Below are 21,081 nucleotides of genomic sequence, written 5' to 3' on the forward strand. Positions count from 1 at the left end.
AAAACATAAAGAGTTGCTCGACAAAAACTCAAGAGATTTACATTAGCAACAATTTTAACATCATATTCAATTGGACACACGTAATTAATGTATGATGACATTCTGAGAAGATTAAAGAAATAATGTGAGTTACTTTGAGCTGTCGATAAAGGTACCAGTGTTAACTGAAACAGTATAGTTCAATTTAAACGCAATAAGTAATTATTTTTTTCACAAATTGTGCAAATATGTATCAAATTACAGTATATCTTTAAATATAAATATCTAATAATATATTTGTGTTAAACATAATACTTAAAATCTATTTTGAGCACATTATTTGCAGTGGGTACAAAACTGTTTTAACTATTTTTATTTTACTAAATTCTAAATTGTATAATGTTTTAGGTCCATTCTAACTGGGTTGTTTCCTCCGACATCTGGATATGCCACTATTTACGGATATGACATTCGCAATAGCATGGATTTGATTCGGAAATCTCTGGGGATGTGTCCCCAACATAATGTATTATTTGATGAATTGACTGTGCATGAACATCTGTGGTTCTACGCGAGACTGAAAGGAATGGAATCAAGTGACATACAAAAGGAAATGGACAAGTAAGCTGAAAATTTTGAGCGATATGATGATTATGTATGTTGTAGGCTAAAATCCTTACCTAAGTTACTGCTATGTAAAAGTAATGTTTTCTGATATGTATGTACATGGTGCTAATGAATTACAACGGCAGACTCTAAGAGGTGATTCCTCACATCAAAATAAAAGAAAAAAATTCATATAGACCTGGGGAGGGGGGCAGTGCGTGGTTTCAGAGCAAGGGCTGTCCAAAATATTGGAAAAGCTAAATTTCAACAAGCGCTATTTCGAATTCGAGAAACCATGGAGTAGCGATCCATATCAACGCAAAGAAGTCTTACATACGCAATTCAAAAATGGATATTCCATCAACGTGCAATGGGTGTGCAGGGGATTCCCTATAGGGTACAATTCCCAGACATGCTCACATGAATGACTCCCTTTACGCTGATATAGACCGCCACTTCGTGGTTTCTCGGATTCGAAATAGCACTATTGAAATTTAGCTTTTCCACGATTTGGGACAACCCTACTTAGAAACTATGCACATTTCCCCAGAGGTTCATATGAACTTTTTCTCTTATTTTCATATGAAGAATCATCTCTTAGAGTTTATCGGTATACTTCATTAACACCCTGTGTATATAGAACAAAGAATATTATTTTAAGGCGTGGGGAAGATGCTTTAGGGAAAGGAAGAATAAATACCTTAGAAGTGCACGGATTGACATAGGAGTGTCCAAAATTAAACAAGAGATGATTTTTTAATGTAATTGTACAGTCAGCAACAAAAATTGTGCACTACTTAAAAAAATATATAGTTTTGATATTTGCTTTACTATATCACAGTGGACACGTTTCCGGAACGAAGTATATTTGATAGAAAAAGCCACGAACGATCGAGTGATCGTTTTGTGACGAGGAACTCCATAAGATAGGATGTTCCACTAGAAGATACCTCCTGAAAATGATGGTTAAAAAAAGGAAATAAAACATTTCCATATCATACGTGTTTGAAAAATGAAATTAAATGACAACATGTGCTGGAAATGTCTTCCCTGAGAGCCAAACACAGCTGTTCATGATGATGTGTGTTCTGAAGGTGGCTGCCAGGACTGCTAGTGTCACCGCCTGGATATCGCGCCAGATGTTCTACCGTAACTCATCTAGTGTGGATGGTTTGTTCATATTGACACGCTCTTTTAGATAATCCCATAGAAAAAAGCTGGTAATGTCAAATCTTCTGACACCTCCTCACAATTAACAACTTCTCTTTGGCTGAATACTGATACATCTGAACCCACGATATAAAAGCAAGCTTGAATAGTCGTCTCTTTTCACATTGCCGTCTCAACTTTTTCATAGGCTAGCTAACATTGTGTAAAAAATTACTACCTTTCAGTGGGACACCCACTATATTGAATATCATTTGCATAGAAGCTGGATTTGGGAATGTTGGTTTAGTTAATAATCTTTATGGAATTGGTCCAACACAAAGTAGGATCTTTCTTTAGCTATAAACCTGTGTTAGTTTTTTATTGTTAGTTAGTTAATAGATGTAAAAAGTCTACACATCAAACAAACAGCAAATAGATAAGCGAAAAATCTTTGAGAGGAATTAAAATTTCTAATTTCATTACTATAAATAACAGTTATATGTAAGCGTTGTTGATAGGTTTGGGAAAATAATGTTTGCAAATCCATATCAAACATGGAATAAATGAATAATAAAATAATTAAGTGTGCGTAACATAGCATACGGTATAAAATCTTTGAGTTTTACGTCCCACGGTTATGCCGGTTAGGCTAAAGGAGACGGTGAAGATGAGAAATGAATGAAACGGTGGAATGAAGAAAGTGGGAGGAAACGGGAGAACCCCGAGAAAACCCACGCACACGGTGTTTGTCCACCACAAAGTTCACTTAGCGGGGGCTGGGATCGAACCCGAGACCCCAAGCACCAGAGGTGAACGCTCTACCACTGAGCCACCGCGGCCCCCAGCATACGGTATACATTGTACGAACATAGTATACGTTTGAATGCTAGTTGAAGATATTTAATTTTGAAATTTTAGATTGCAAGGCACTTAATTCATAATATAATATTAAAAAACGCTCATAATATTAGAAATTAATATAATATTGTAACAAGCACGTGATATTTGTAATTTATTGCGTATTTCACTTCCGTAAAAGGAAACGAACGAAAAATTAAACTGTCATTTTTCTAGCTCCTATTTGTTGTCCCCGTACACCCCTCTTTCTTCATCGGATTCGTTTCATCCTATAGGAGGTGTACATACACTACCAGTCTCTCAGTGTGTGTATAATATATGTGTGATGCGACGTAACTGGCATTTTTAGGCATCGCGACCAACGTGCGGTCAAGCCTGACATCCTACACACGAAGCAACCACGAAGGACTTGAGGTGGTATATTCTTGCGAGAAGGTAGAAAATCTCGAAGTGTTGTATACTCAGCACTAGATAACCAGCAGGTGTCAGTCAGAGGGTACATCTCGTTCTCTCGTTATGCCACGCTCAGATCAATTCCACCACCTTTCGTCTGGAGGCAAAGAGGATGGAACCAATCTCTGCTCACAATATGAATAAAAAGACTTACACTCCAATCTTTCTTAAAGATCGAAGAGTTGGGTAGAGCGGAAGGAGTTTAGTAAAGCGCTCTATGTCATCTTCCGTGACATATATTAGCTTAGTTATAAACCTAAACTGAATTGATGTATAATTACTATTTATAGTCTTACCAGTGAATATTTTCCAGGTCTTAGAATTCCTTTTTCGGAGATTTCACATTTTTCGTGACTTACACTCTATACTCCTTATTTATATACCTTTTTTTTTTTTTTTTTTTTTTTTGTTTGTTTGTTTGTTCTCCCTCTCTCCTTTCGCTCTCGTCCTGGAAGAATCGATTTGAAGGTTTTTGATTTTGACTTTTACAGGTTAATTGAAGATCTTGGATTACCTTTGAAGAAGCATAAAATGGTAGATACCTTATCAGGCGGAATGAAGCGGAAAGTTTCAATAGCAATAGCATTTGTGGGAGGGAGTCGAACTGTGATCCTCGATGAACCTACAGCAGGAGTGGATCCGTATTCTCGGAGAGCTATTTGGGATCTTATTATTAAATACAAGCCAGGTAAGAAAATTCGAGATTGGATGAAAATAGTGTACTCGCACTAACATTTTCTTAATTCTCTTTTTCATCGATGATATTTTTATTTTGTGTTGTATATTTAATTTTCATATATATAATTAAACTTATGTCAGAACTTGAATTCCTATGTCAAATGTGTTTTCGTTCTGTGTTTAGCGCAGAAAGAAGTATGCATAAACTAAAGTATTTTCTTTATTTTGTAAATTTTATTTACATTAAACTAGATTGTGATGATGGTAATAATTTTAGATGCTCTATCTTGTCTCCGTACTTGTACGTTAGACAGAAAGCTTGCCACGCAATTTTCAGAGTTTATTATGTTATAGAAACAAATTAAAAGAATTAGAAATTGTAATTTGTAAGTAAAAATTGTATTTCTTATCCTATTTTTAAAGGTCGGACTATTCTTTTGTCGACCCATCACATGGATGAGGCAGATATGTTGGGAGATAGAATTGCGATCATGGCAAATGGTCAGCTAAAATGCTGTGGAAGCTCTTTGTATTTGAAAACAAATCTTGGTGAAGGCTACCACTTGTATATTGTGAAAAAGTCTGAAATCGTCTGCGATGATGATTCTGATGTTTCGCAAAGGTATGGATGAATACTTATGTCGATAATAGTGTTTCATTTAGATAATTACATTAAGTCTTAAAGAGATAACATAGTATACTTTAATATCTGAATAAAAAGAAACAGCAGTATACTCTGAAGAAACTACTTCAAACATGACCGACCTCTACGCTTATTCGATTTTTTTTCTTTTCTTTCGTCTGACGACAGTCTGAAAAGAGTAGGACGTACTATTTGGTTTCTTCACAGTGTTTTTGTAGATACTCATATATAAATAATAGTAAATAACATTTCGGTTGGTAATAAGGCATATAGAAATATTTTCATTTTTTATCTGTGCTTTAAATATGAATAAAAGTTCAATAAGGGGTTCTCGGTTCTGTGTATGAGTTCGTGGCTTACTTTGTTGTTTGAAACAGAAAAATTTACAACCAAGTAGTTCTGCAGGCTTCTAGCGAATAAAATCCAATACAGAAATATTCATTTCAGAAGACCAATAACTTTAACGTCTACATAAGATGATGAAAAACGGGAATTTAACACATTATATATTTAGAACTAAAAAACGGGTGTAACATTTTAACAACAATAACAATAAAGTTCTTGAAGTCAATGAAATCAAATCAAACATGTGACAAAAGTAGAAGGAAAAGTTCCATTAAAAAACATAATGAGTAATTAATTTTTTACAATCATCATCAGCATTTCGTATGATGTTTTTAAAGTACGAAATTACATTACTGTAGTTCCCTTTCTCACTTCCCCAACCTTGTAAAGTCGCTCAAAAATTAAGATCATTTACACAGAAGGGTATGGGTTCGGAGACATATGAGGTCGTTTATCAATACACAGGAAATTACATTGCAATGACAAGCGGGAATACAAACTAAAATTGAAGAGTATGTTATGGAATAAATATTAAAAATAAATAAATAAAAAAAATAAAATTAAATTAAAAAAAATCAAAAATTAAAAAAAATAAAAAATAAAAAATAAAGCAAGTAAGTTAAGGATTAACAAAACGATTAGTAGAGAACCAACATATTAAAAAAGTATTGATTTTACGACTGATTTTGAAGCATGCTACTCATTTTTGTAAAGTAACCACACAAAATTTTGAACTCAAAGTAATCCAAATTCAGATCAGCATAACATCGTAATGAGAAAACCCACAGATGTTTAAACACAAGACAAAATCTTTAAAACAATATTTATAAACTAACCATACAGTACGCGAGGTTTCGTAAGAACCTGCTGAGCAAACAACTTACGGCTAGACAAACATCATACAGGAAAACCTAAAAGGGAGAACCGGGTTCGATTTCTGGTGAGAGTTCATATGATTCGGATTCCACGTTACGCTGTAGGTCCACGTCTCATATAGCCTCTGTGCTCAACGGGATGCTAAACTCCCAAATCAACCAACCAGCCAACTAACAAAAAGGAGAATTTATTTTCCGTTAGAAAAGTAACAAAGACCATTCCTCAGTACTGCTTAACTATGCATAGGATATATCAAAAAAGGTGTTTACAACTCTGAAAACTCATTTGATTTATTTATTTAGCTTATAGACATGGTTTTTTTTTTTGTCATTTTGTAGCAAATTAAATCTTTTATTATTATTATTATTATTATTATTATTATTATTATTATTATTATTATTATTATTATTATTATTATTATTATTATTATTAACCTTATACCTTATTCTTCAAACCAAAACACACAATTAGCACGCTCGGAACCAGTAAAGGCAGCTATCTTCGCTGCAACTGCCTCTAGCACTTGCGGTGGCTTGTTTCTGAAGTAGTGTACTACGTGAGTCAAAACTTGATGTATTTTGGGTTCACTTCTGGTTCTTGGGGTCCTGGGTTTAATCCCAGCCCCCACTAAGTGGACTTTGTGGTGGACAAACACCGTGTACGTGGATTTCCTCGGGGTTCTCCCACTTCCTTAATTCCACCATTTCATTCATTATTCATCATCACCGTCTCCTTTAGCCTAACCGGCATAACCGCGGGACTTAAAACTCAAAGATTTCATTTTCATTTTTTTTATGTATTTTCTACTAAATGACACCAAACCATGTCTGTAAGATAAAGGAATCAATCAATATGATTTTTCAAAGTTGTAAAGTTCTTTTTGATACACCCTGCACTTGTAACGCACTGCTTCGGCAGAGACTTTTTCGTGATGTGATCGTGATGTGATCGGTGAGATTGTGCTAGTGCTGAAAGAAATGTGTTTAGTAATATCACGCACGCGCAGAACGCTCGCATGACCTTATCGAGTTCCACAACAACTCCCACTATCGATATTTACTTCAGGCCAATAAATAATCAATACTTACAAACAAAATTTGATAACAGGATGAAAAACGTACATTGGCAAAATTAGCTCCCTTGACAGGAAAAAAAAAGAAAAAAAAAAAGAAAGAGAAGATGACGAAGAAAGAAGTTCTTATCTTAAAAATTAATCTGTTCGAATGTTATTACATATATTGAAATACCGTTCTCCTTCACATTCATGCCAGACTGAACAAACAAACAAACAAAAACAAAAAAAACTGAGTTTCGAAAGATTTCTGCGAATTAAAACAAAATACTCGTAATAGAAAGGTGAGCAAAACTTTTAAGAAAATAAAAACAGAAGAAGTTCATCAGATAATTAAAACAATTTAGCCATCAAAAAATATAGTAAAGAGAAAGAAATTCCCTGATGATGAGATAGGCATTCATTGAAAATTTACATTAATACTAAGGAAAATTTACACTCTAATACAAATTATTATGTTAAAAACTGTCAGACTATTTCTCAAATAATGATTTTATTATTTATATATAGTTTGAGAAAATAAATTCATTTTATTTTATTCAATACAGTTCATTCGAAACGAAATGCTCAGAGACACAAGTGACCAAATTCATAACGCAAATAATGGTGTCAGCCTTCCTGGTGAATCAAACAAAGCATGAGCTTCATTATGTGTTGCCTACAAAGGAGCTAAAGGAAGGAAATTTCGAAAAGCTCTTTCAAGCTCTGGATAGCAATATGAACTTACTGCACATAAGTAGTTATGGAATTAAAAGTACTACATTGGAGGAAGTTTTTCTGAAGGTTGCTGAAAATACACATTATCTTGAAAGCGGTAAGCGTAAGTGTTTTAGCATGAATGATCGTATCTGTTTTTAACTAGAAGTGACGCATGCTTTTTGCGAGTGTGTGACTGAACTACAATTAATGTTTGTTTTTGGATCTCCGAATCCACAACTTAATTTGTCTGAATATGATAGTCTCTATGTTAGGGACAACAGAATTCTAAGTCTCTATGTTAGGGACAACAGAATTCTAATATGCACATTGCAGCGACAACTTTCACTTTCTGTTGCGTTTTATTCCATTATGTAAGATTTCGTCAGTAGGATTATTTTAAGACATTCAGGAATTTTTACAGTAATCTCTATTTAGATTTTGGTTCATGAAAAATTCTTGAATTTTTAAGTTTTCATCTCTTCCCTGGAGAATAAGTATTTAAATGGATAAATATTTTTTTCTTAAAAAAAAAAAAGCCGAAATTAAATTTAGACACGGGATGGTTGAGTGACGAATAGGAGGCGGTAATTACAAAATTTTCACAACATTAGCATCACAATAAAAATAATAACGAGTTGGCAACCTTCCAAAAAGGAACAAGAAAGGCACACAAAATTGACTCCGCTATATTTTAGTTTGCATCATCTTCATCCGTTGATCGCTGACATACTTGGCAATGTTTTTTTCTACAACATAACTCTTCCCTTGGTAAGTCCATTCAATTTTTATTCATTGATGTTTCTATTCTTTTTCTTCCTCTTTTCAACCTCCGTGACCAAGACTCCAGGGGAGAGTCGACAGCTTGGAAGCTTAAAGGAAATTCAGGAATTATAGAAATCTGCAAGTAGAATGATAGAATTCGTGGGCGTGGTTTTCTTTGTCTAAAGTAAGTGAGCTTATAAGTAGAATTGGTTATCTCGTTTGATATTATGAAACTATCATTTCGAAATAGAAAAAAGACAGATCTCTGATGTAGTTGGACTAACTTTTATTGGAAAGTCTAGGCAATGACTTGAAGTAATGGAGTCTAAACGAAGCATCATTCAGTGGCATACGTACATCAGAATAAGCATACGTTGACTGACAGAAAATTAATTATATGGAAGTTATTTCATGGAGTGAAAGGCTTGCTAACTTTCAGTTTCATGAGTATTGGATATTAGTTATTCTCATATAAGAATTAGGAAATAGCAGGCAGATCTTTTTTCTCTCTCTTTCGTTGAACATGAATAATTCCTAGTAATGAAGTAAATTCCTAAATTCCTTTCCAAATTACTAATATGAAAAAACAATGTTAAAAATATAAACTTTAGTTATTGATTGAAAGAGTGACGAAAATTCAATAGTAACATTGCTAATAGCTCACTGATAAATCATATACCCGGTAAGTGAGAGATCGAAGTTCGATTCTCCATCAATCAAGCTACCAATATTTTTGTATTTTTCCAGTATCACACTTGCTTAGCTGAGAATCAGTATTTTTGATATCCCTACGTATGGTAATAATTCACATAAAATATATTACTGGTGTTTGAAATGAAATGAGATCTTTTAGTTTAAACGTCCCACGATTATACCCTTTAGGCTAGCCCGAGAAAACCCACGGATGCGATATTGTCCACCACAAACTTACTTGAGCGGGGACTGAACCAGGAACCCCGTGTACCAGAGGAAAGCGCTCTATTACTGAGCCTTCGTGCCCACACTGTAATATGAAACATATTTAAAAATAAGAAAAATCATCTTCCTTCTAAAATTTCCATGAATATATCTTACGCAAGTTTCAAGTCATCGAAGTTGCAAGTAAAATCTTCTCATAGAAGTATAATTCAGCGCAATCTTCGAGAAAACGGTTCTAGAATTCGTGGAAGAAAAATATATATTTTTTTCTTATTTTAGTGTTCTATAATATTTGAGAGTGGTTGCATGATTGTTTTTGTAATTGAAAATATGTTCGATTGAGTGTTTAACATTTGTAAGTTTTTTTTTTGAAGAGGTTGACATATTGGAATATAATCTTATGTTCCTCCTCCGTCTTGATTTTAATGAAAAATATTTACATGCATTGGTACGGTATATGATTGATTGAGATAGTGAGTTCTATTGTTTGTACACATTTTGCACCGTTAAAAATAGTAAAACTACGATGTTTTATCTTCCTATAATGATTATTGCAACAAAAATTTAACAATTATTTTAATAAAAGAAATTAAGTATGACAATAATATAATAAGTGAATATTTTTCCACTTGATTATTGCTTAAATTTTTATCTTTGATATTTATGTTTTCGTCTGGTCAGTTTGTTTCAAAGTAAAATCGGATAGGAAAAATGTCTGTCTACCGTCTGTAAGTATTCCCCGAAGCATTTTTAAATTTGTTCATCTGCAGAAAGTTTAAATCACCTAATTAAGAGGGAGGATCAAATGAAAACCTTAAAAAAGCAATCATATGTCGTAAAGTGGACGATTGTTTCGATACGTGGCAGTAATATGCTTTAAGTTGCACTTAATGACTGATAGGTGGTTAAGTGTTGCTGGAAGAACGACGAACGCGGCAGCGTCAGTATCAAAATGACCACCCCACTATCCACATGCACCGCGTTAGAACAGCGTTCGGTGATCCGGTTTTTGAGCAGTGAAGGTGTGAAACCAATTGTGTCCCTGCAGCAAGTATACGGATGATGTAGGAGGTTTAAAAATGGCGTAACATTTGTAGAGGATGCTCCTCGACCGGGAGAGGCTCACCGTGTAGTGACCGATGAAAACATTGCATTAGCGGAACAGTTTGTAAAGTGTATTACGCTGAAAGAAATCGCCATAATCATGAATATTAGCTTTGGTTCAGCTCAACACATTGTGCATAAAGTTCTGCATTTCAATAAGGTGTCTGCAAGATGGGTTCCACATCAGTTGCTTGCTTAATTGAAAGATCGTCACGTCGAGGCCTGTGAAGAACTTTCGCGTCGTTTCAATGGTGAGGGTGATGCATTTCTGGACAGGAATGTTACAAGCGGATGAGACCTGGCTTTACTATCATCAACCAGAAACCAAAAGAACAAACAAGGAATTCCGGCATAGCTCTTCGTCGATTATATATATATATATATATATATATATATATATATATATATATATATATATATATATATATATTATAAATATCTTCATTCACTTACAATTTCCAATACACAAAGTTGCATTAAGTTATAAACGGACATACATAATATAAAAATGTAAATTAAATGACAAACCAAAGAACATAAAATAAATTAGACATGCAAAACATTAAAAGAAATATCCTCAACCTGTCATAGATAAAAAGTTAACCGAAATATACAAAATGATGTACAAAGAATCAATGCATTACATAATATACGAAATTCCAGGCAACACTGTGCTGTGCAATGTGATATAATTGAACCTTCATATAACAGTACTTGATGGTAAATGTGGCTAGCGTGGAACGGATTAACTATTTAAGATAAAAACGACATATATATATATAATGCGCACTCAACCATCAGCAGGAAAGGCAAGGCTCACTCTCTTCTGGGATGCAAAGGGAGTAATTGTGGAACAGTACATGGAAAAAGGAGTGATAGTAATCAGTGCCTCGTATTCAAACCTTCTGAAGAATCAGCTTCGCTCTGCAATGAGGCGTAAACGACGTGGACTTCTGTCCTCAGGTGTCTTCCTACTGCATGACAACGCCTGACCGCATATTTTCCGTTTGGCCGTTGAGACTATCGATGATATCAAATTTAAATATTCATCCACCCTATTCACCAGACCTTGCCCTCAATGATTTTCATGTGTTTGGACCGTTCAGAGAAGCGATGGAAGGCAAGCATTTCAATAATGATGAAGAGGTGAAAAATATGTTGCATGAGTGACTACAATCTCAACCAAAAGAATTCTTCTGATGTGGTATCCATGCACTTCCGAAACGATGGAATACTTGCATTCAATGTCAAGGAGGCTGCGTTGAAAAATAAGAGATAAGATTTCCTTTTCATTGTTACATTCTAAAATGTATTACACTTTTAAGATTTTCATTTGATCCTCCCTCGTATATAAAATATTTAAAATACTAAGTGAGGAGTATGTAACTCACTGTAAACGTCAAGAACGAGTCGTCTACAAAGATTAAAAAACACGCAATATTGAGATGAGCAAATACTTATTATCTCTGGCAGGATCTCTCAAACTTATTTTGAATTTTTTTTATTAAATTACGTATGTCACGTACATTACTTTTCTTTGTGCTTCCCATGAATGACCTCGGATATATCTATTAACGTACTATGTGAAATATTATTTTTCAGCATTCAAGTGAAATAATATTTATTTTGATTATTTAGGTGATTTGGCCAATAAAAATAGAAATTCAGAGAATTCAAGACGTGTGTTCAGTGAACAAGCTCAAGAGAATCAAGTACGTAGCAATACATGTGCTTTGGCAGTGGAAAATAATCAGTGTTTAGACTCCATGGATTTTCAGGATGGTAATACATTTAACATGAATGATACTGCCATTGGTGGTGGGAATAATAACTTAAATGTTATTGAAATGCAAAATAATCGATTATCACGGTGGAAGCCTACGACAAGGCCTCAAGTCTCAAAATACTGTAGTAGTTCCAATGCGTATGATACAAAAGATGGCAGTTTGTTGTTAGATGATTCTAATGTGGAAGAACTTGCTCCACCGAAAGAAACAATTCGTCGACGTGCAACACACGAAGGAGCAGGCTCGTATAAGGTGGAAGGAAAATGGTTATGGTTACAGCAGTTTTGGGCAATTCAAGTGAAAAGATATTACTGTACAAAAAGAAATTGGAAGGGTCTGTTTTCACAGGTAAAGTATTTTTTTTATTTTGTATTTTTTATTTTCACATTATGAGAAAGTTTTTAAATCGTTTAAGAAAAAAAATTAAAACTTTTATATATATGTATATACAAGGACGTTCATTTAATTCCCGGACTGATGCTGTAAAAAGTCATAGAGACGACTTACCACATATTCATACTTGTCTGCTTCAAGATACTGTCCTGCATCTACATACCAATTCCAAGGTTGCCGCCATTGCTGGAAGCAATCCTGGAACGCCTGTTGTGAAATGAGCTGAATTCCCTCAACGTGTTGTTCTGGGCGTCAAATCGTTTCCCTTTTAAGATGGAGCCTAGTGTACGGAACAGGAAAAATCTCACAGATGTAGAGCCAGTGATTAGGGGTATAATGTAGGACGGGAAGTCAGATACCATTCTTGAAATGTGAAACGGAGGATTGCCATCGTGCAAGACTTCACTGGCGGTGTTATATATACACAGGGTGTTAATGAACTATACCGACAAATTTTAAGAGGTGATTCCTCACATCAAAATAAGAGAAAAAAGTTCATATGGGCCTATGGCGAAAAGTGCATAGTTTCAGAGCTAGGGCTGTCCAAAATCGCAAAAAAGCCAAATTTCAAGAGACCCTATTTCGAATTCGAGAGACTGTGGGGTGAAACTCCCAGACATGTCATCAACCGAATTTTGAGATATGCTCTGACTTTATGATTGGTCCAAAGTAGGCAAACGATAAGTCTTGATAGCAGTGAACACGGAATCCTTTAGCACGATGTTGGAAGTGTTAAGGATCGTCAGCAGCACGGTCTCTTGTACTCGGAAAGACGCATGGTACGTTGTTTTCTTTCACACTTATAAGTGAAGAAAACGTAAAATATACCGTGACGAAATACATATAATCACACGTTATTCCGAACACAAAGAAACATGGAGCTGCCGGTTTCTAATACTTCTGCCTTCCTTCTGAAGCATTGGATGTCCATTGTTGTCAAGGTTTACCTCCTGCCTACTTTGGACCCTCCTTGAAATCAGGGTATATTTGAAAACTCTGTTAAAGACATATCTGAGAATTACACCCTGTAGGGAATACCCTCTACACCTATTGACAATTGACGAAATATACACTTTTGGATTGTATATGCGTGGCTTCCTTTACGCTGAAAAGAACCACCATCAACAGTTTCTGGAATTCGAAATAGGGCCTGTTGAAATTTTGCTTTTTCGCGATTTTGGACAGCCCTAACTCTGAAACTATGCACTTCTCGCCATAGGTCCATATGAACTTTTTCTCTTACTTTGATGTGAGGAATCACCTCTTACACTTTGTCGGTATAGTAGTTCATTAACACCCTGTATATATATATATATATATATATATATATATATATATATATGTGTGTGTGTGTGTGTGTGTGTGTGTGTGTGTACGCATCACATTTAATCATTTAATATCTGTTTATAAAGTCCTGCTAGACTACTCACCAACCAAAGAAGAAACAAACGGGATGTGGAAATGGGCAACACCTTATCAGTACTCGCAATCGCAATATGGGCCAAATTTCAAGTTCTTATTGGAGGTACACTGGACTATAATCAAATCCCTACATTATGTAAAGAAATTTATTAAGCTTTTATAAGGCTTCATTAAAAGTAAATCCTTTATAGTCCGTTATTTACTGTCACTCGATTCAATGATTTGTTACATCTTTTATTCCCATTTTGTCCTATTTTCCCATCCCAAATTTCGTGTTTTTTTCCTGGGGAAAAACTGGTTTTTCCCTCACTTACATCACTACTTGCAACATATTGTACAACTCTGTAACCATTTTCCAAATTTAGAACAAAATTTAACAGATTCTCTACTCCTTTCGATCACCCATTTCACAATCTGACACGGACCACACACACAAACCGCACTCAAATCACGTCTTACTCAAAACTACCTAGTCTCAGGTGAGCGATGGCGCTGTGACGTCTGCCGCATATACCTGCGGTAAGGATTCCGAGCAACAATTAATACTTTCTAAGAAAATAAAAATCTTAAAATTAAATGAACGGCCCTTGTATGTACTTCAGAACTCTTCTCTCTACTCACAGGAATAAGAAAAGTTTCAGTAAACTGTTCTCGGAATTGCTTCATTTGGAGATACAGGCTGCCAAAAGCGTGTGAAAATGAACTTCACAGCCGTGTTTTGACGATGGCTTAGTGATAGAGCGTTCATCTCTGAATCAAGGGGTTCAGGTTCTGTCCTAGGTCAAGTGCATTTACGATGGACAACATCGTGTCCTTAAGTTTGTTGGCGGTCACATGCTCGTTCCACCTGTCTTTCATAATTATTCATTTTCATTAACCGCCTGTCTCATTTAATCCACAGGGCTAATAGTGGGACATTAAACCAAAGATATAATTTACTTTTATTTTGTCCACTATGCTCATTCAATACTGTAATTATGCAACCACTTACAACACACCAACTTTCATCATCTGGATTCTGTTAAAGGTATCGACTTCCTACCAACAAAGTTGTGTTGCTTGCTGGCGGTCATTCATACGTCATCAATTAGTCCTACATTTCTTAACGGTATATCAGAGAATTCCTCACTTTCTTAGGGAATCTTTTTCGCTTTCATTGTATAATGTCATATCTGGACAGAGCGGGTTTTAAATCTTTGATGATATACTGCCGCTTCAGTTGTATCACGCGTAGTTTTTGAAATACAGCTGTAAAGTTCATTTCCATATGCATTCGACAGCCTGAATCTCCAAAACGAAGAGTTTTAGCAAACTAAATGGTTAAAAGAAAGGTTTAATTCATATTAACATATAATTTCCAAGTAATGACTTTTGAGATGTTTTAATATGGTATGCCACGCCTTATCCTGAATTAAAATGAAATCTTCCGTAAATTTTAATATGTGATGTTCTCCTACTACAGAAAACAATATTCTCCTCTGGACACGCAGATATTTGGAACTGAACCAAGGATTATTCCCACTAGAGTGCTACGAAGGATACTACTTTTCGACTAGGCTACTGTATTCCTTCCTTTTGACCTCTAGTTTAACTAGATTTATGAGTCACAAGATAATAATTGTGGATAGTTGCTGGAATAGAAAATGAAGAAGCTGTGAGGCCGTCTTAAGGCACTATTCTAAAACTGTACTCCTAGTATGTTAGGATTTTTCATACCCCACAAAACACAGAACGTAACCTAAAACTCTATTTTAATCTGTATCATTGTCTGCCAATTTTCCGCATCTTTTACTCCCCCCCTTTTCGGCGTCCTATAGCACCACAACACGTAGTTTCAAGACTATCATCTTAACGAAATGAAAATGAAAGCTTTTGATTTAACGCCCCACGTTATGACCTTTAGGCTAAGGGGAGACAGTGATTAAAGTAAGTGAACGATGATTAAAGAATTGGTGGAATGAGAATGTGGGAGGAAAGAGGAGATCCCAAGGAAACCCACGGACACGATGTTGTCCACCACAAATTTACATGTGTGGGGATCGAATCAGGGATCCCACGCACCAGAAATATGCGCTCTACGAATGAGCCATCGTGTCCCCCGTTGATCATCTTAACGAATCTTCGTTTAGGATAATTATCACGATTATGCTTGAACCTATAAGTGTTCCTGTAATCCAACTTTGCTGAACGGTAAGTAACGTAAGTTACTGTAGTAGAGAAAGAACTACTGTGTAACGTGATAATTTTTTGTGAATCGTATAACTACATGCAATAAAAATTTCCAACTGCATGTTAGCATACCAATTGTGGTGTCTGCTAATTTAATGATTGAATTCTTTTCATTATTATTTCATTTGACTGTGTTTATTATGTTTGATTTATCCGTATATAACCCTCTGCTTATCCATGGTTCTGTATGTGTATGTTTTCTGTCTTAAAACAACGCTCTCTCAATTTTTTCTGTTCGAGCTTAAATGTAATTTATCTTGAAATAATAAATAAGTAAAAGAAAACACTGGGGCAGGGGAGAGGAAGGCAAGCACCAGTAGAGAAGGAACTTACTGAAAATATAGTGTTGATAGTAGTATCTACTGCTTTTAGTAGTTGTATTTGAAAGGTAGATATCTAAATTCGGCAAGTTTACACTTCTCATTTAGGATTACAGCAGAAAAGATACGTTATATTCTAACTAACCATCATCCACAAATTTAAGACATTCGTATGTAACTGCATAACATCCAAAGTAATAGCAACTGTTCAGTATTTAATTTTTTTTTAAAGTACTTTTCTAAACACCATATGTAAGGTAGAAGTCAGTTAAGTTTTATTTCCATTTGAAGGCTCTATCTACGTTCCCTTTATAATAATTGTTGGCGTAGGTACTGTTACTGTTATTATACATGAATATTTAGATAAAACTTGTACTAGTTGGTATATAATTCATTGACTGCGTGTGCTAGGTTCATAGTTTTCAAGCTTAATGCCCTCTACACAATGATATTGTTAGTATGCAACAGTATTCCTTCATTCGATATACATTTTAGTAATTTACTGAAATTGCAGTTATTGTGCGTGATCTTGGATTTGATTGCTTGTGGGAGTCGGGTGTCCATTATCATGGAGAGCATGAAATAAGCGTAAAGGTAAGGTATTCAAACAAATGTATGGGCAAAAGGAAAAATATCAAAAGGTATTATGTGTAAGAATGTAAAATTACAGTGATACGTTAGGGAAAAAAAACTCTTCAATTTTCCTATTATATGTACTAATTATGAATGAGTGAAGATTTTATAAACATTAGTATGAAAGTGTCTTAAGATGAGAAAGAATTTTGTGTGACAATGAAACGGGAAAATTTACGTTTTTCATCATAATTATGCTATTCCATATATCTATCAACAATTGCTAAGTACTTGAATTTTCATAAAAATAATTGTTTTGAACAATTTGTCTTTTTTTTTTTTCTTAATTTATTTGCAGATATTATTGCCAGCCTTTTTCGTCAGTTTAGCCATGTCAGTTGCATTGACGGCTCCCAAGATAGAAGAGATACCGCCTATAACTCTTTCTCCATCACAATATTACAACTATACACAGCCTTTCGGAAATGTTGTACCCTTTTCTAACCACAAAGCAGACATAAATGAACCAAGGTATTCATAATCTAATTTCATTCTTCCAATTATTTTATAATAAGTTTTGGCACAAATTTTATAGGTATATTTCAGTCTCTAAACCTAAACATGAAATATTATATTTCCTACTTTATGTACATAATTATCTCACAAATATATATATATAAAACCTCTCTTTCGTTACAAACCAACTTACTGTTTAATTAAATAAACTATATTCTTTTGTTCCATTTATGTTTCATTTATTTTATTTTAACTTTCAAACGCACTGAATGCGTTCATCGTCAAAATTTTACTAATTTGAGGAATTGTACGATTATTGTGTTATTGTAAAATTAAGTTATATTACAATAATTGTGCAACAATTCCTCCAATTTAGTAAAACTCTGACAATGAACGCGGTCAGTGCGTTTGAAAAGTAAATTAAATTAAAATAAATAAAGCACAGATGGAACAAACAAACACACACAGACACACAGAAGGTATAAATTATAGATATCTCCGTGAAAATTATATCAAATATATAAACTTATTTTTTATTATATTTTTGGTAGTCTTGTGCCTTGTGCCTTATATATCTCCTTCGAGAATAATAAATGAAGGAAAACATTTTGGGTTCGAATTAGGTTATGAAGAGCTATAGAAGTCATTTTGTTTCTTTTTAAATACAATTCTTGCTAAATCACCCACCGAGTATTACACGGATAATTAGGTAGAAACCTATATAGTGAACAGGATGTTTTACTTGCATAGAAAATACCAAGGGTGTAAAGAGTTGTAGTTGTAAGTTCAGTGGAAAACAGACCTTTAAATAGTGGGAGGATAATGTAAAGCTGGTTTTAATTCTTACTTTATTTTTCCATACAACATCGAAAATATAATGAAAGGAACCAACTATGAAAGTCGAATCCGAAACGGAATCGAGTTTTTATCCGAGGGGTTATGCTCTGGTTAGGTTGCGAAGAAATCATAAATGGAAATTTTAAAAATAAATGTCTACTTATATGCCTGTATTCATGCTGACTACAGCTAACCTTACCAATCAAGGGTTGTACTAACATTTATTGGATTGTTGCGATTGAAATATCTGATTTTACAACTGGTGGGAAGCCATCCTCTGTAACACAATCAATGCATGGATCGAGGTCACGTGTACAATATTCAGAAAAGAGGCTGGGGGATCCAGTTTGTCAGAAGGGAATGTGTTGTTGAACAGAATCGTGTGCAAATGTGCCGTGGAGAACACACAGTTGTGAGTGATTTTCCTTTAGATGTTCAAACTGAGACATTCCGCTCTTTTAATCGCAGAAAACATCAGTAGTGCATTTGGTCTAGAAGTGATGAATGACCGTGTCATAAGCCGATGGTTTCTGAAATTTTGTATCGATGACACAATAAAAAATGAATTCCACGGCCAATAGCATGATCTAATGAGCTCCTCAGACATATGGTGGTACCAGACCCTCGAAAATGCGCTCGTCAAATTATAGACGATTTAGATGTTTACCAAACTGTCAATTGGTGGTTCCGTATAATCGATAAGGAGGAAAAGTTGGACTCACATGAGTTGACATCGGATAACAAGGATCACCGTTTGGAGGTGTGCAGGTCTCTGAGTGTATGCAATTACAAAGCAATTCTCTGGATCAGATCGTCACTTTAATGAAAAATGAATCTAGTACGAGAATTATAAACGGCCAGAACAGTGGTTGCATTTTGATCAACGTATAGAACAGTTTCTAAAATCCTGCAGAAGGTGGTATTGCTAGTATGATGATTTATGGCGAGATGAACCAGCGTGTCTTTCTCCGTTGAGGCAAACCATCACTATGAATCATTGCAGTACTGAACTCAAGTAATACAACACAAACCTTTGCTCAAGCATCCGACAATGATTAATAGATATGGTCCTTACATTTCACACCTACATGTCGTTCATCAAAGGATAGTTGCAGTTTGTCAATCAGTACGAAATACATTCTCACTCACCGTATTCTCCTGACGTCTTTCTCACTGACTGCCGCTTCTTGGCAGGGAAGAGGTGGAAGACTAATTCGCATAACAAACTTAAAATTCTTCGTTCATGGGATCCAATTCTTTGCTGAGTGATGACTGTGGTTGGAGAATATTTTAAATAAACAGGCGTTGTAGTATTTATTTATTTAGCGTTTTTGCGTTTGAAAGTGACACTTCAATCTGAGCTATTCATCGCACTAACCCAATACTCAACATCAAATATCTGACTGAAAGAGAAGCTTCTCTCACCGAAAAAGGAAGTTTTGCCTTGCAGTAAACATTCTCAAGTGCCATGGTAATGTTTTGAATCTTTTGATGTTCAGGGCATACTGAAAGCCATATGATGTTTCTTATTTTTACTCTCATGCCCGGAGGACTGACGAAAGAAAAATAAACTGATGGAACTGAATAAAAAAAAAAAAAAAAAAAAATAACACTGTCTCCTTTCAAGACCACTACCCACCACACAGTCTCAAGGATACGAAAACGCACTTACAATAGCAAACTCTTAACATGGTCAAAAAGAATATGACTGCCACCCAGCAGAGAATCAACGAAGAAGGATGCCTGACGATAAAAAAAGAAGGATCATGCTTCAACAGTGAACAGCAAGTAGCTGTCTAGTTTATCTTGGGCTAGTGCGCACGTTTTTGACACACGGAGTCTCCGGTTTGATTTCCGGTGAGAGAGCATTGAAATTCGAACGCATTTCGGTGGGTCGAATTCCAGATTAAAGTCCAGATGTCTTACATAGCCTCGATGCTGAAAGAGATACTAAACTTAAATCTAACCAACTAATTAACCGTCTGTGGTATAGCGTAAAATAAATAAAAAAAAAGGAATAACAGGCCACTGCAGAAGAATTAACACAACAACAGCAGAAGAGGAAGAACATCGACACTCCCCATTATAAATGACATTGACATACTTCTTCTAGATGCAGAGAAGTCTTCAAATTTCTTTGGTTTACGTCTTGCACTGCTCCTGGCATAGATACTTTTCATATCCTCTTCTCAGGAATGAAACTGTGATGATACTTCTAAAGCAACTTTAGAACTCCAAAACGTCGGACCCAAACGCATACCTAATAGAATTAACAGATTTACAAGTCGAAGAATGAAAAGCAAAAATTAATAGCAAAAGATGAAGAATTATGGAACCCTAGACTGTGAAGAAAAAAAAAAAAAAAAACGACGACGACGACGGCAAGCTAGAACCACTGAAGACAGAAGACACAGTAAGGTAAGGAAACGGCAATCTCTTACACATACGTCACCAAAGGCATTCCTATCTTCACTGATGTAGTCGATGTCATATAGAGATTTTTTCTTACAATTCAGGAGTCATCCATCTAATCTCACAAATTATCACTGTAGGACACCAATATCATAGAGTTGAGGTATGAAAAAACACCGCCAACCAACGCTGCTGAAATTGCTTTCAGTACGAGCGACCCAGCCATCTCTGTGCACAGTCTCAAGTTTGCTGTCCTACTTCCTCCCGCACAAAGGAAAACAAAAACATCGAACCAATTGACTTTTCTGTTACATAAAAAAAACTGACCACCAGACAGGAAACAGCGGATGTCACCAGTGATCATTCCAGAAAATGTTAACAAGTACCGATGGCAAACGACAATGGATATCAAGAAAACCAGCAGCAAATATAGAATTTACAAGATTACAA

General features: G+C 35.1%; 1 protein-coding gene across 5 annotated transcripts in view; it reads left to right on the forward strand.

The window, feature by feature from the left end:
• Positions 1 to 21,081, forward strand: part of LOC145685785 (ATP-binding cassette sub-family A member 2-like) — a 203,752-nt gene that overhangs the window by 113,348 nt on the left and 69,323 nt on the right. For 4 of the 5 annotated variants that reach the window (XM_081758317.1, XM_081758336.1, XM_081758325.1 and 1 more), the window contains 6 exons: positions 388 to 600; positions 3,537 to 3,733; positions 4,147 to 4,345; positions 7,208 to 7,479; positions 11,781 to 12,277; positions 17,225 to 17,397. In XM_081758317.1, coding sequence (XP_081614443.1) covers positions 388 to 600; positions 3,537 to 3,733; positions 4,147 to 4,345; positions 7,208 to 7,479; positions 11,781 to 12,277; positions 17,225 to 17,397 — 1,551 coding nt within the window. The remainder of the gene's footprint in view (positions 1 to 387; positions 601 to 3,536; positions 3,734 to 4,146; positions 4,346 to 7,207; positions 7,480 to 11,780; positions 12,278 to 17,224; positions 17,398 to 21,081) is intronic. The other variant, XM_081758345.1, reaches the window with a different exon arrangement.

The sequence above is a fragment of the Thermobia domestica genome, chromosome 1 (genome assembly GCF_964235325.1).
Source record: "Thermobia domestica chromosome 1, izTheDome1.hap1.1, whole genome shotgun sequence".
Taxonomy (NCBI): Eukaryota; Metazoa; Arthropoda; class Insecta; order Zygentoma; family Lepismatidae; genus Thermobia; species Thermobia domestica.